At 29.6% G+C, this 15,516-nt stretch overlaps 1 protein-coding gene across 1 annotated transcript in view; it reads left to right on the top strand.

The window, feature by feature from the left end:
* Nucleotides 1-10,881: 10,881 nt before the first annotated feature.
* Nucleotides 10,882-15,516, top strand: part of HELRODRAFT_162934 (hypothetical protein) — a gene marked incomplete at both ends in the record, with an annotated part of 6,586 nt that continues 1,951 nt past the window's right edge. Inside the window, 3 exons of the mRNA XM_009024984.1 lie at nt 10,882-10,912; nt 11,005-11,195; nt 13,283-13,571. Of these exons, the coding sequence (XP_009023232.1) occupies nt 10,882-10,912; nt 11,005-11,195; nt 13,283-13,571 (511 nt within the window). The remainder of the gene's footprint in view (nt 10,913-11,004; nt 11,196-13,282; nt 13,572-15,516) is intronic.

Here is a 15,516-nt window from a genome sequence, read left to right as displayed (position 1 = left end):
GAATATGAAGAGAAAAATTTAATTACCGTCAATCCTTCGATTGGTATTCAGTTACAAGCTGAATCCAAGAAAGAGACAATTTTAATAGCAAATTAATTACAGAGGAAATAAGAAATGCCGCCAAACAGTTGAAACAAAACCAAAATATTGTTATCCGTCATGCCGATAAAGCGTCAATGTATGTCATTCTAAATAAAGATGATTATTTTGGAAAAGTGAACACAATATTAAACGACACCACTAAATTTAAAATAATAAAAACTGATCCTACAACATCACTAAAAGTCAAACTCAACAAAATCATCCACAAAATCAACAGACATTGTCCCAATGATAAAATTCCTCCTTTTTTTGGCGAATTCCAACCTGGTTACCTTTATGGTAATGTGAAAACTCATAAAACTGACAATCCATTGAGACCTATCATTAGTAAGATTCCTACCGTAACATATCCAATAGCCAAAATACTATGTAAACTCTTGACTCCTTATGTTCCCAACGATTACAACTTGATATCTTCACGCGAATTCATCGAAATTTTAAATACTAATTCATCAGCCAAATACATTGCATCACTTGATGTAGAATCCTTATTTACAAACGTACCGGTGAAAGACACAATTGACATCATTACCAATACAGTTTACAATTCAAATATATCCCCCATCAACATTCCCAAATCTCATCTCAAATCGCTTTTGGAAATTTTTACAACCGAGGCACCCTTCATAAGTCCAACAGGAAAAATGTATAAACAAATTGATGGTATAGCCATGGGTTCGCCACTAGGAGTACTTTTCGCTAATTTTTATTTAGGACATTTAGAAAACAAGACGTTTGAACAACATCAACATTTAAAACCACACATTTACACTCGATATGTTGATGATATTTTTGTCGCATATGATGAACAAGACATGATCAATGAACTCGTAACCACGTTTAATCATTCAAAAGTTAAATTCACAATTGAATTAGAAAAAGAAAAATCATTACCGTTTCTGGATGTGCTCGTTAAACATGATGAACGTAATTTCAACATCTCAGTTTATGTGAAAGAAACAAACAAAGGAATTTGTCTTGATGGAAAAAGTGAATGTACGAAAGAATATAAACTGAAAACTAACAAAGCCTTCGTAAACCGAGCAATAACACACTCAACTACTCAAAATGACATCAATACAGAATTGAATCGCATTAAAAAATTGCTTGTTAATAATGGTTATCAAATATCAGATATTAACAATGTAACTAAATTTAAATTAAGAAATATCAGTAACAACAATATTAATAACTACAACAGAGTTACCAGTAACAATATTATCGCCAACAACAATAATCTTTCTATTGATAATGATAACTCCATTGCCAACTATAACATCATTAATAACAACAACAATAACAGTAATCTTAATAATGATAACGATAACAACAACAATAATTTCAACAATAATCCCTATAACAATATTATTCATAATACTAATAATTATAACGAAAGCATTGTCAACAAAAACAACGATGAAGTCAATAATAACAACAATAATCCAGATACTAATCACAACATCATAGTCAACAACTTTAGTAACCAAAACAACACCTACTACAATAACGCCAAAAATAATAACAATAACAATACTACCAACAACAATAATAATAATGATGAAGATATTATTCTATATTACCGCAACATCATGTCCACTTCATATAAAACAGATGAAAACATTTTAAGAAAACTTATTTACAACAATATCAAACCCGTCAATCCCAATTGCAAAGTTAAGTTAAGAATATATTATAAAAACGCTAAAACATCACACATGATAATCAAAAATAACTGTCAACCCAACAACAATTCCATCATGAAAAATAGTCATCTTATATATGAATTTTCCTGTCCCATTGGTAACTGTGTGCACCAAACTTCTGCATATATAGGAATGACCACCACTCAACTTTCTCGTCGACTTACCATGGACAAAAGAGAGGGTGCTATCAAATCTCATATAGAAACAACACATAATACAACATTAACACGTTCAATTCTCGACAATAACACAAATGTTCTTTACAAAAACTCCGATTCTTAAAGATAGCCGAAGCCATATTAATAGAAATAAAAAATCCAAAATTAAATGTTCAGCTACAGAGTATAACAGTACTTCCGACTCACAAATACATAATATAACAGTACTTCCGACTCACAAACAGTTATCTAAACTAATTAATAATTCTCTCACCGCCAATAACAACAATAACAACCACGTTACCACCACCAACAACCAAGTTACTACCAACAACAATGTTAACCATGTTAGAGATGCCAACGACCATGACAACAACACCAACAATAATGTTAATAATTGCGGTAACAACACCAATACTAATGTTAACAACAACAACATCATCATTGTCAATAACAACAATAACAGCAGCAGCAACAACAATAGTAGTAATAATAATAATGATAATAACAATGACAATGATAATAATATAAACTTGGAAACATGAATATTGTAGTATGATTTTTGTTTTTTAGTTTGTTGATTTACTTTATGGTCGTTTTTTTCAGCAATTTTTAAAATTTTAATTTATTTTGTTTAATTCAAATATATATCTATGTAAATAATTTAAAGTTAATTTTATCAATATGTTAAACATATAGTATATAATAATTAATAATAATATTTTCAAAAATGTTTCACGCTTAAAATTAAGTTATACTGTATGACGTCTTTTGTTTATAAACGGTAATTTTCGTTATTATTTAAAAATATTTTGCACTGACGATGATATATTTTATATCGAAAAAGCTTTTTGCAATTATTTATATTAATAAACATGAACAATAATAATTTTAGTTTTTTACTTAATAAATTAAAAAATTATAATAAAATTTTAATTAGAAAACTTTAAAAAATTAATGTATAAACATAATAATTGTATTAACGCGGTTGATTTTCTTGAAAACTGTATCGTATATGCTCTAAATCCTAATATATATATATATATATATATATGTATATATATATATATATATGTATATATATATATATATATATATATATATATTAGGAAGAAGACCAAGTTCTATACAGTTGTTCAAAAAATCCACCGACGATTCAGCATTAACAAGTTTTATGGTTGATTTTCTAATATTTTGAACTAGTTCTTTACAATTAAGTCTATTCAAAATGTTGAAATCCATTTTATAATCGTTTATGATTTTAATTGTTAAAATTAATCAAGCAAGATCCAATTTTTATAATCGTTTATTTTTTATATTATTATTAAAATTATGCATATAGATCTATTTCGACGTAAAGTCATCATCAGTGCAATATATTTTAAATAAATTCTATTAATAGTTAATTAGTTGTATTTTTTAATATATTAAAATAAAATAAAAGTAACGAAATAAAAACGCAAAGGTTCATTGAAATTAGTAAACAAAATATTTGAAATTATACGATTGTTCATGCTACGTGGCCGTTGTCAAGATGGCAACCAACAATGTCACAAATTTGAAGCACGAAATTAATTAGAATATCGTTTCTATTATTATTATTATTATTATTATTAATTATTATTATTATTATTATTGTTATTATCATTATCGTTATCATTATTATTATTATTATTATCATCATCATCATCATTACCATTATTATTATTGTTGTTGTAGTTGTTGTTCTTTTTATTGTTGCTGTTGTTGTTGCTATCGTTGTTTGTATTGTTGTTGTCGTCGTCATCATTGTTATTAAAAGTATTATTATTATTATTATTATTATCGATGACGTTAAAATTATTGGCAACAATGTTGACGTTGTTAATTAATCTATGCGTAGGGAGAGTTGTTTTAATTTGTTGTTGGTTGTTCAATGTAGGTTTTTGCATTTCTATTAGAATGGCTTCAGCGAGTTTAAGATTTTGATATTGTTGGGTACTATAGATGATGGTTGTGTTGTCATTTAGTCATCTGGTGATTGTTGTGTTGTGTTTGTCAAGGAGATGGGTTTTAATGGCACCTTCTCTCTTATGCATCGTCACCGTGATAAATCCGTGGTAGTCATGCCGATATATGATGATTTTAGACGCATACAATCGTCAACTGGACAGGAAAATTTATATATGACATGACTACGTTTCAGTTGTGATTCAACACGTGGTGTGCAATTATTTATTAAGATGAGGTTTGATGTTTTAGTGTTTTTATAAAAAATCCTTAGTTTGATTTTATCATTAGGATCTGTAGGAATTATATTATTTTTTATTATATTCTTCATTATCAATTCATCGATTTTATAAGAGGAAGACATGAAATTACGGTAGTACAGTATAATATCCTTCTTTTTGTTGTTATTATTGTCATTATTAGTGTTGTTGTTATGGGTGTCGACATTGTTATTTTCGTTGCTATTATTTTCAGGGTTATTACAGATGCCGTTGATGTTGTTGTTTCTATCATTGTTGTTATTGTTGTTGTTATTGTTATTGAATTTATCGTTAACCTGAATAATGACTTTTTCAATCTGATTTAGGTCGTAGTTATTGTTAACAAGTAATTTAGTAACACGTTTGATTTCCGAGTGAGCATGTTCAACTGTTGTCGAGTGTGTAAATGCGCGATTGATGAATGATCTAATTGTGCTGATTTTATAATCTTCAGTGCACTCACTTATTCCATTTAAGCAGATGCCTTTATTGGTATTTTTTATGTAAACAGAAGTTGTAAAATTATGGTTGTCATGTTTAACAAGAACATCAAGGAATGGTAGAGATCTATTGGCTTCGTGTTCTATTGTGAAATTAATTTTTGACTGGTTGAAGATCATTAAGAGTTGTTGAACATAGTCTGGATTGCTATATGAGATAAAAATGTCGTCTACGTAACGTATATAGATATGTGGTTTAAGTTCCGGATGTTTTTTGAAAGTTTCGCTTTCTAAATATCCTACATAAAAATATATACATATTACATATTAATAATAATAATAATGATAATGATAACGATAATAACAATAAAAATAATGATAATAATAATAATAATAATAATTAATAATATTAATAATAATAATAATAATAATAGAAACGATATTCTAATTAATTTCGCGCTTCAAATTTGTGACATTGTTGGTTGCCATTTTGACAACGGCCACGTAGCATGAACAATCGTATAATTTCAAATATTTTGTTTACTAATTTCAATGAACCTTTGCGTTTTTATTTCGTTACTTTTATTTTATTTTAATATATTAAAAAATACAACTAATTAACTATTAATAGAATTTATTTAAAATATATTGCACTGATGATGACTTTACGTCGAAATAGATCTATATGCATAATTTTAATAATAATATAAAAAATAAACGATTATAAAAATGGGATCTTGCTTGATTAATTTTAACAATTAAAATCATAAACGATTATAAAATGGATTTCAACATTTTGAATAGACTTAATTGTAAAGAACTAGTTCAAAATATTAGAAAATCAACCATAAAACTTGTTAATGCTGAATCGTCGGTGGATTTTTTGAACAACTATATATATATATATATATATATATATATATTTATATCAAAATAGATAACGTCGAAATGATCTATCTGCAATAATTTTGATAATTTCATAAAGTTTGTTAATAAAAATAAAGCTTCAATTTTAAATCTTGTCGATAAAAATTTACTAAGACAAATTGAAAATTCGAATACAAGTTGATAAACACTAATAAATCGGTGGAATTTACATATATATGCAAATATTTTTGCTCACTGAGCATTAACTAACTTTTTGAAAATACACTCAACAAATCGTATTTATTTAGAACATGTGACATAATTTGGCTGACATAGTTGTTTCGGTGTAAACACTATCTTCAGACCCTTGTTTGAAATACAGATATTGCTATAAATGGAAATGTAAACCAAATAAAATCAAATAGTATTTAAAATGTTACGTGTTTACAATAGGTTAAATAAAATAAAATACTGTATGAATAAATATTTGGAAGAGTTACGTTAAAAGCAAAATGTTACTTTGAAATGTAAATGAATAATTAATGAAATAAATTATAATTTAATATTAAGATAATATTAAAACAAATAAATAATTACATATTTACTTAATAATCTATTAATTAATTTACTAAAGTAAACTAAAACAATACGGCTGTAGGTAAAAATTTTTGCAAGTGTACATACGGAAGTTGCACGTGGTATGAATGTTTATTGTATTTTATTGTATATAGTTGAACGAACAGTGCGAATGTATATTATCAAAATGGTATACGTGATATATTTGTAATATTCATGTGTAGAAAAGTATCAAATGAATATGACAGAAAGTTATAGAAAACAGATATGCATAATATATGAATAAATAAATGATGTAAACGATTAACTAACATTAACTAACTTTTTGAAAATACACTCAACAAATCGTATTTATTTAGAACATGTCAACGATGTCAATATTAAATATCAAATAGTGGGGCCAGCGATATTGTTTTAGTAAGTCGGGTAAAAAATTGCGCATTAACCGGTTGAAATTTGTCTAACGTCGAACGATACTCGTATCGTTGTTGTGCGCGTTAACGACTTGAATCTTCATGCATATTTTATCTCTATAAACTTCTCTCATATTCATTTGATACTTTTTTACACATGTCACGTATATCCATTTTGATAATACACATCCATACTGTTCGTTCAACTAAATACAATATAACGGTAACCAGAAAAAAAGCATTCAGGAAAAATGTCTTCAGAAAAAATATCTTCAGTAAAAATATCTTCATTCAAAAAGGTCTTCCAGAAAAAATGCCTTCAAGAAAAAAAGTCTTCAAGAAAAAAAGTCTTCCAGAAAAAAATCCAACGATACTATTTTATTTTTAAAATATTCATACATACAAAAATGAAATTACATTTTTACATAAAAAATTTGTTACAATAAAAATTAATAAAAATCATAATAACTTTATTATGTTCTTTGTGTATTAATATTATCTGAGAGGTTTATTGGAATGGATTATAGGGTTGTTAAAGCGTTAAAGCATGTGCCAAAAACGGTTCTAGGACAATTACCCCCCGGACAAATACCCCCCGGACAATTACCCCCCGGACAAATACCCCCCACGCAAATAACTCCCTGGACAAAAAACCCCCCGGACAATTACCCCCCGGACAAAAAACTCCCCAAACAATATACCCCCGGACAAATACCCCCCCACGCAAATAATCGCCCGGACAAATACCCCCAAAACAAAATACCCCCAGGACAATTACTCCCCGGACAATTTTTGTTTTCAAATTATGATTTATATTATTATTAATATTAACAGACAATACGAGACGAGATAGAATGCAATTACTTATTAATTTATAATTATTGTAATGATCATCAGATACACTTTTAAATACAGACAGCCAAAAAACACAAATCGTTGATGATAAAGAATTAAACATTATGCAAAAGACCATAAACATATAATTAAGTAAATTGGTTCTCAAGCTTTCTAGCGCAAATTGGCATGTAAATTTAGAACAATCAATGATGATTGATGATGAGAAAGCAATTCGCATGCATTTAATCAATAGTGTAATTTAAATTTAAAAAAAAAATAGAATTTTATTTCAAGGTTTCTTTGTGTATTAATATCATATAAAAAGTTTATTGGCATGGACTTTAAAGTTGTAAAAATTTTAATCGTTATTTTATTCTGTTACTATGGAAATTATTGAAAATAATAAAGGAAGTCAGAAGTTGTGTTTGGAAGGGTATATGTATACAAAAAAATTGAGTAGAGGAGCAACGATTCGTTGACAATGCTCTAGAAAAACATTTTTCAACTGTTTAGGAGCAATTTCAACAAACATTGAGGTAAATAATCAATATATCTTTTTATTTGTTAATCTGATATATAAATACAAATTCATTTCAATATATATATATTGTCTTTACTAAATTATATAATTAGATTACTGAAATAAAGTGTCAAAAAGAACACAACCATGTTTCAGAACCCGAAAAATTGCAAAAGCGAAGGTTTTGAATGAAATGAAAAAGACTGCTATACTATCTTCTACGGCCAAACCGAGCCAAATATATGCAGATGCTTTATCGGGGTTAGATGAAGAAGACAGAGCAAATGTAGGCCATAAAGATCACGTGACAAAAACAATTAGAAACCAACGCCGCAAAAATATTCCAATTGAACCATCCAATAAAGAATTCGAAATACCAAAAGCTTGGCAGATGAGAGAAGGCAACGAAAATGTCATCATCTACGACAGTGGAGCCAATCCATTCAACCGGATAATTGTTTTTTCGACATTCGTGCAATTACAACAAATGGGAAGAAGTACTAGGTAGTTACATTTTATTTATTTAGGAAGAATGCGGCTTATTAAATTAATTAGTTACTTCGAAATTGAAGTTCCATCTGTAATTAAACCACTTCGCTTATTTTTGATATATATTAACTATTATATATTTGCAGATGGTTTATGGATGGTAATTTTAGCTTGTCTCCAAATATTTTTCACCAACTGTACTTTATTAGAGTTGCCTATCTTAACCATTATGTAACATGCGCCTATGCCCTAATGACATCAAGAAATCAGGCGTCATATGAAGAAGTTTTTAGGGCAATTAAAGATAAGGCGCAAGAACACAACATAATTTTGGCTCCAACCACTGTTATGTTAGACTTCGAAATTGCCCCCAGACGTGCCTTACATGATATCTTCGGTGCAAACGTAGAAGTTGTAGGATGTTTTTTCCATTTGACACAGTCAACATGGAGAAAGGTATAGTTGCATGCTTTGTTAACTATTTTTAATCAATTGTCATTTTGCCAGTTTGAATGAAATTTTGCTATGGATTTTTTATTTTTTATTTATTTGGTATCTCAAATTCAGATAGCAGAGCTAGGTCTAACAACCATTTACAAAGAGAGGGATGATGTTAGACATTTTGTTGGCATGCTAGATGGCATTGCTTTCTTGCCAATAAACCGTTTGTATGATGCCCTCCAACACCTAGAAAGGAATATTCCAGATGTACCCGGACTAGAAAATCTTTTCATTTCGATAAAACATATGGTAGAGGGCCCTTCAGGAACAACAACAATAATAATATCAACCAAATTAGGTTGATCCGAATGCCTGCTCTATTTCCGCCCGAAACATGGAACGTTTTTACGATAACATTAAATGGTCATGAAAGAACTAATAACGTTTGTGAAGGTTGGAATAATAGTTTCCACAATTTAATTGGCCATTTTAATCCATCGTTATGGACTTTAATCAGTGCCATCAAAAAAGATCAAACATCTGCTCTAACATCTATTGGTCAAATTGACCGAGGAATTCAAATAAATAAGCCGAGAAAACGACAGTCAAAATATTTCCAAGAAAGAATGGAACGATTGTGCAAAGACGTTAGAGATGGCCGAAGATCTACATTGGAGGCTTTAAGAGCCATAGGACACTGTATTGTGTTAAATAGGAAAAATTTACCAATGATTTAAGTGTATTTTATGCGATAGACATTTATAGAGATATTTTTTATTTGTCATTGACCTCTAAACATAATTTTTAAAATGTTTTTGAAGGTAATTTCGTTGAATAAATTTTTTTTTAAAGACTTTTTTCTTGAAGACTTTTTTTCTTGAAGACTTTTTTTCTTAAAGACATTTTTTCTTGAAGACGTTTTTTCTTGAAGACATTTTTTCTTGAAGACATTTTTTCTTGAAGACATTTTTTCTTGAAAACTTTTTTTCCGAAGATATTTTTTCTGAAGAATTTTTTTTCCTGAAGACTTTTTTTCAGGGATTCCAATATAACTGCATACCGTGTGCAAATTTCATATATACATTGGTTTTATCTTTTTATTGTTTTAGTTTATTTTAATTATTTTAAGTAAATATGTATTAATTTATTTATTTTAAAATTCTTTTAATATTAAATTATAATTTATTCCAATAATTATTCATTTTCATTTCAAGGTAACATTTTGCTTATAACGTAACTCTTCCAATTATTTATTCATATAGTATTTTATTTAACCTATTTTAAACACATAATGTATTAAATAATATTTTATTTGGTTACCATTTCTATTTATAGAAACAGTTGTATTTCACCCAAGGCTCTGAAGGTGGTGTTCAAATTATATCACTTGTTCTAAATAAATACGATTTACAACCATTTCATGATGTTGAGTGTATTTTCAAAAAGTTAATTAAAGCTAAGTGGGCAAAAAAGTTCAATGAAATTTGGATAGCGGAAGACCTCGTCACCAAATATATCAAAGAAAAATATAAATAAATATAAATAATATATATACTATCTATCTATATATATATAGTGTATATATAAAGGGTTCGAATTGATGGGGGTTTGGGGGTTTTACCCTCCTACCTCTAAAAGACCCTCCACCTTTCATTTAATTTTAAGAAATTTACAATTTTGTTATTATTAGATCGTATTGCTGATTTATATAGCCCTTCTTGTGAGTTATCTTCAGAATTGCTTTTTTTTAGATTAGATTATACTTGTCACATTTATGCATTATTATTCGGTGATATGTTTATTGTTCACCATTTTACTAATATTTGTTTTTAATTGTAACTTAAATCCACTTTTCGTTTATGCTTTCGTGACGGATGTTTGTGTCTGTTATATACCGTATACGGCAGCGCGTGCGAATGCTTTTTAATTACGTATATTTTATAAAAAGTTTCGGAATACGAACTATTTCCTATATTATAAGATTAATTTGAGCTAAGAAGAAAATAAAACGAAGTTTAAAAAAAAATTTGATGGCACTATTTATAAAACTGATTCATCTTCAAATATTTTAAATCTTTTTAACAAAATGAAAGAGAGGACTTCTGAAGACTCTAAAAGTCTAAATGTAAAAGTAAAGATAACTAAATTAAAATTGGTTGTGTTTAACCTGCTATTTATTATTTTTAACTTAAATTTAATTATTTTTCAGCGATGGAAAATACTGATTCAGAAGTAGAGTCTGCTGCACATTTACCAACTTTTGTCAATGTCTCAAGTTTGGTGGAATCAATTGAGGGCATATGTAATGAAGAAAACATTGTTGAAAAACAGTTTCAGCAGCCATCAGATTCAACAGAGAATGTAAACCAGAAACAAAACAGATGCTCTGGTTTTCCAAAAGTGTGCAGAAATAAACTTTAAAGCTTGGCAAAAGTCACGGCAATGGCTCATGATGAGTTCAACTGGGTCGGTTATGTGCAGTATTTGTGTAGAAGTAAAGTCTTCTACACCAGCAAGTGATGTGACACCTGGTTGTCGTAAAGACAGGGCTTTCATTGATGGCGGAACTGTTGGCGGAAAAACTGCCAAAAAATTGATAAACACCAACAATCAAAATGCCACAATGATGCTTGTAAAACAATTTCACTGAAAAAAATGCAGATATAGAACATTCCATAAACAAATCAAAGGCAAATGAAAAGAGAAACAAAATCAAGAGAACATTGAAGCAACAGAAAAACTTTTTCGAATAGCATATGAATGTGCATCTTCTCATATTGCTTTTTCAGAACATCTCCGTTTAGTCCCACTTCAGTTGTTGAATGGTGTAGAATGTGGAAATATACTCTATTCAGATCACAGTTGTTCAAATTTATTAATGATTAGCATAAATGGTCCTCCATTGGAATTATGGAATCCTAAGAAATATATGATATATTGGCTGAAAAATGGGTGCGTTGGATAAAGCTACTGGTATTAAAAAAAAGAAACCGTTTTGGATCATTCTGATAAATTGTTTTTATTGTAGTATTTGTTTTGAGAAAAAATTAAAGGAAAATGTCTCGGATCATTATGCTAAATTGTTTTATTGAAATTTTTTTATTAATAGTAGTTTTAGTTTTGATAATAATTTGTGAATTTGAATCAAAATGACAAAAATGAGATGGTTCTTGAACAAGATGAAATCAAGCTACAGAGGAGAAAATACTTCAACGGTCTGTTTTATGAAACAAATTTCAGAAATTTCAACTTTGACGCTCCACCCATCGAAGGTCCGATTCCAGACATCAATGTAGAGGAGCTTACAGAAACTTTGACCGCTAGAAAGGATGGAAAAGCAGCAGGGCCCTCTGGACTCACAAATGACATTATCAAAGCATCTGGTACTGCAGGTATCCAAACGTTACTACAACTTTGCCGTGAAGTGTGGAGAAATTGCTCAATGCCGACTGAATGGAACTATAGCATGACACTTCCGCTATACAAAGGCAAAGGTGATCCATTGAACTGTTCATCATATCGGGGTATACGTCTGTTAGATCACTCTCTGAAAATTGTCGAGAAAATCATTGAGAGAAGATTAACGTCGTGTATCATGATCGGAAATTATCAATTTGGTTTCCTAGCGGGGAAATCAACAATTGATGCAATTCACATCCTTCGGCAACTGCAAGAGAAGAACCTCGCAAAGCATCAACAACTATCACACATTTTTGTAGACCTTGAAAAAGCATTTGATCGAGTTCCCCGTCAAGCAATCAGGTGGAGTCTACGTCGACAACTCATTCTAGAATATCTTGTTCGACTTGTGATAGAAATGTATACGAATACTAAGACAGCACAACGGTTGGAAACACAGATGCATTTGACATCGGCGTTGGAGTTCACCAAGGCTCGATTCTCAGACCACTGTTATTTGTCACTGTGATGGAAAAAATCACAAAGCCGATACGCACTGGTGACATTTGGAATCTAATAAATGCTGATGATATCTTTTTTTAACAGCCACGTCTGAGCAGAATGCAGCACAGATGTTTGAAGATTGGAACACCAGATTGGCCGATCATGGATTCAAAGTCCCATCCAATCCACAGCTACTGGACGATGGCCCTGTTCAGTTTGTAAAATTTGTGTAGGTAACAATTCAATCAAGTGTCAGAAGTATAATCAGTGGTGTCACAAACGTTGTTCAAAATAATTGGTATTTTATCTAAAGTGTCCAATTTTGTTTGTCAATCAAAATTGCAAACAATCGAGCAAGACATGAAAGCTCTAAATTTAAATGAAATGGATACAACTGATCGTCTAATTTGGCGCAAAAAGTTTATGGCAAAGAAAACAACGTCCTACCTCGGGAAACCGGGTCTCTGGACGCAAAACGAAGATTATATATAGATATATTATTTAGATAATATATTAGAAGAAAAAATTATTGATAATAAACATAGAGATGATCAGATGACAATTTTTTAAATGAACGAATTAAGGAATTAAAAGCTAAGCTAAGTCTGAATGATAACTTTAAGCTGCAAGACGTTGAAAAAAAATTTATTCTGGAAAAATTCAACAAAAAGCAAAACCCTACTGAATGGATAGAGAAATTTGAAAATGAATGTAGAAGGCATAAAATACTGAATCCTACTAATGTCATAGAAGCATTACGCTTTTTTTTATCTGGGTCACCGGAAGATTGGTACGAATCAAATTTAAAAAAGATCGGCTTAACTAATTGGTCAGAATGGAAAAAATCCTTTCTGACCATTTTTGCAGATAGAGGTTGGAAAAAAATAAGAACCGCATATAATTACAAATATTTAGGTGGTTCTTTAATAGACTATGCCTTAGCGAAAGAAAACCTATGTTTAGAAATTGAAATGTCGAAGATAAACATGATCGTTATGGGCTTTTCCTGTAGAAATACAAAACCAGCTTAATAGAGAAAGAAATACGAACATTGAAAAAACGTTCAAAAGAACAACAAAAAATTGATGAATGTGTTTTAACATCAAGCCCAAATATTAAAATAAAATTTTAAGTAATGGAAATATCATAAATACGGGATGTCAAGACAAAGCAACTTTATCAAATGGAAAATGAAAAGAAAGTGGACATCATCCATCTTGAATGCAAGCTATTCAAAAACGCAATAAAATACTGCAATAATTTGATTGGTCGTGAATTTGTTGTTTGTAGGACCACCAAATCTCTAGAGAATCAAAAAACTTAAAGAGAAACAGATGAAATATTGGGCGATTTAGTGCACTATTTGTCTCACTTCAACTTTAAAATTATTTATAAGAAAGGAAAGGAAAATATAATGGCTGATTTACTTTCTTGATCACCAGTATTAGAATATTTTGAAAATGAGGATGCAGTCCAAGTTGTAAATTTAATTAAAAGACCTGAAATTCTTCAGGATCAAAATGATAACATGACTGAATTAAAGAATGCCAAGAAGATTGAAAAACGCCATGGTATTATTTACAAAAAATTGAAGGACAAATCAAGAATATTTGTTTCTGATAAATTTGGTTTAAGAATAATAAAAAAGGTACACGAATATTATGGACATATTGAAGCTGGAACATTGAAAGAGAAAATAAGACCATTTTATTATTTCAAAAACTTTGACCAACTAATTGAAGAATTTTGTAAAAGTTGCACTATATGCTTATTGAACAAAACTAGAAGAAATAGAATCATCGGATTAATGTCAAAACTAGGACCCGCGACAGAACCATTCCAAATTATGTCCATTGACACAGTTGGTGGATTTGCCGGTAATATGTCACCAAAGAAATATATGCATATTTTGGTAGATCATTTTAGTAGATATGCTTGGATCTCCACTACAAAAAGTCAATGCGCAGCAGATTTCATAAAGTTAATTGATCCGATTGCTAAGAAAAATAATATTAAAATACTTTTAGCCGACCAGTACACCGGAATTAATTCTACAGAACTATAGCAGTATCTAAACAAGATGAATATTCAAGTGGTTTTTACATGCGTAGATTGCCCTCAATCAAATGGACTAAATGAAAGACTAAACCAAACACTTGTAAACAGAATAAGATGTAAACTTAACAGTGAAAAAAACAGGCATGGTCCGTTATTGCAGACGAATGTGTCAAAGAATACAATCGGACAATTCATAGTTCCACGAAATTTGAACCTGAATACTTATTATACGGCATAAAGTCAACTATCATTCCATATGACGTACTTGAAAGCGATTTAGCTGCAGATAGAATACAAGCCGGTCGAAATTCTATGCAAAATTTTGAAATAAACAAGAAAAGGGTTGACAAAAATCGTCAAGAGTACGAATTTGAAGTGGGCAATCAAGTCTATATCCAGAATGGGAGTAAACTTAATAGGGGTAAAATGGACAGAATAAGAGTTGGTCCGTTTAAAATTCTTAGCAAGATTTCACCGTCGATCTTCGAAGTAGACTGCGGAAAGAAGAAGAAGGAATCACATTTTTTTCACATTAATAAATGTGAAAAAAATTTCACTTTATGTACCTCAAAAAGTGACTTGAGGGAGAGAGATGTAAATTATATTTCATATAATTATCTATGTATTTCTATTCTGTGCTTGTAAATTAGGTTTCATTGCTTTGGTATCATCTTATATATAAATGCAAATAGCAAGTGGTTATATTTTATAATTGGACGTAGTTCTATTTTATTATTGTTGGCTTTGTAAACGATCCTGG

This window comes from Helobdella robusta (genome assembly GCF_000326865.2).
Source record: "Helobdella robusta unplaced genomic scaffold HELROscaffold_4, whole genome shotgun sequence".
In the NCBI taxonomy this organism is placed as follows: domain Eukaryota; kingdom Metazoa; phylum Annelida; class Clitellata; order Rhynchobdellida; family Glossiphoniidae; genus Helobdella; species Helobdella robusta.
Note: the sequence above shows the minus strand (reverse complement) of the source record. Positions and strands in the feature narration are given on the sequence as shown.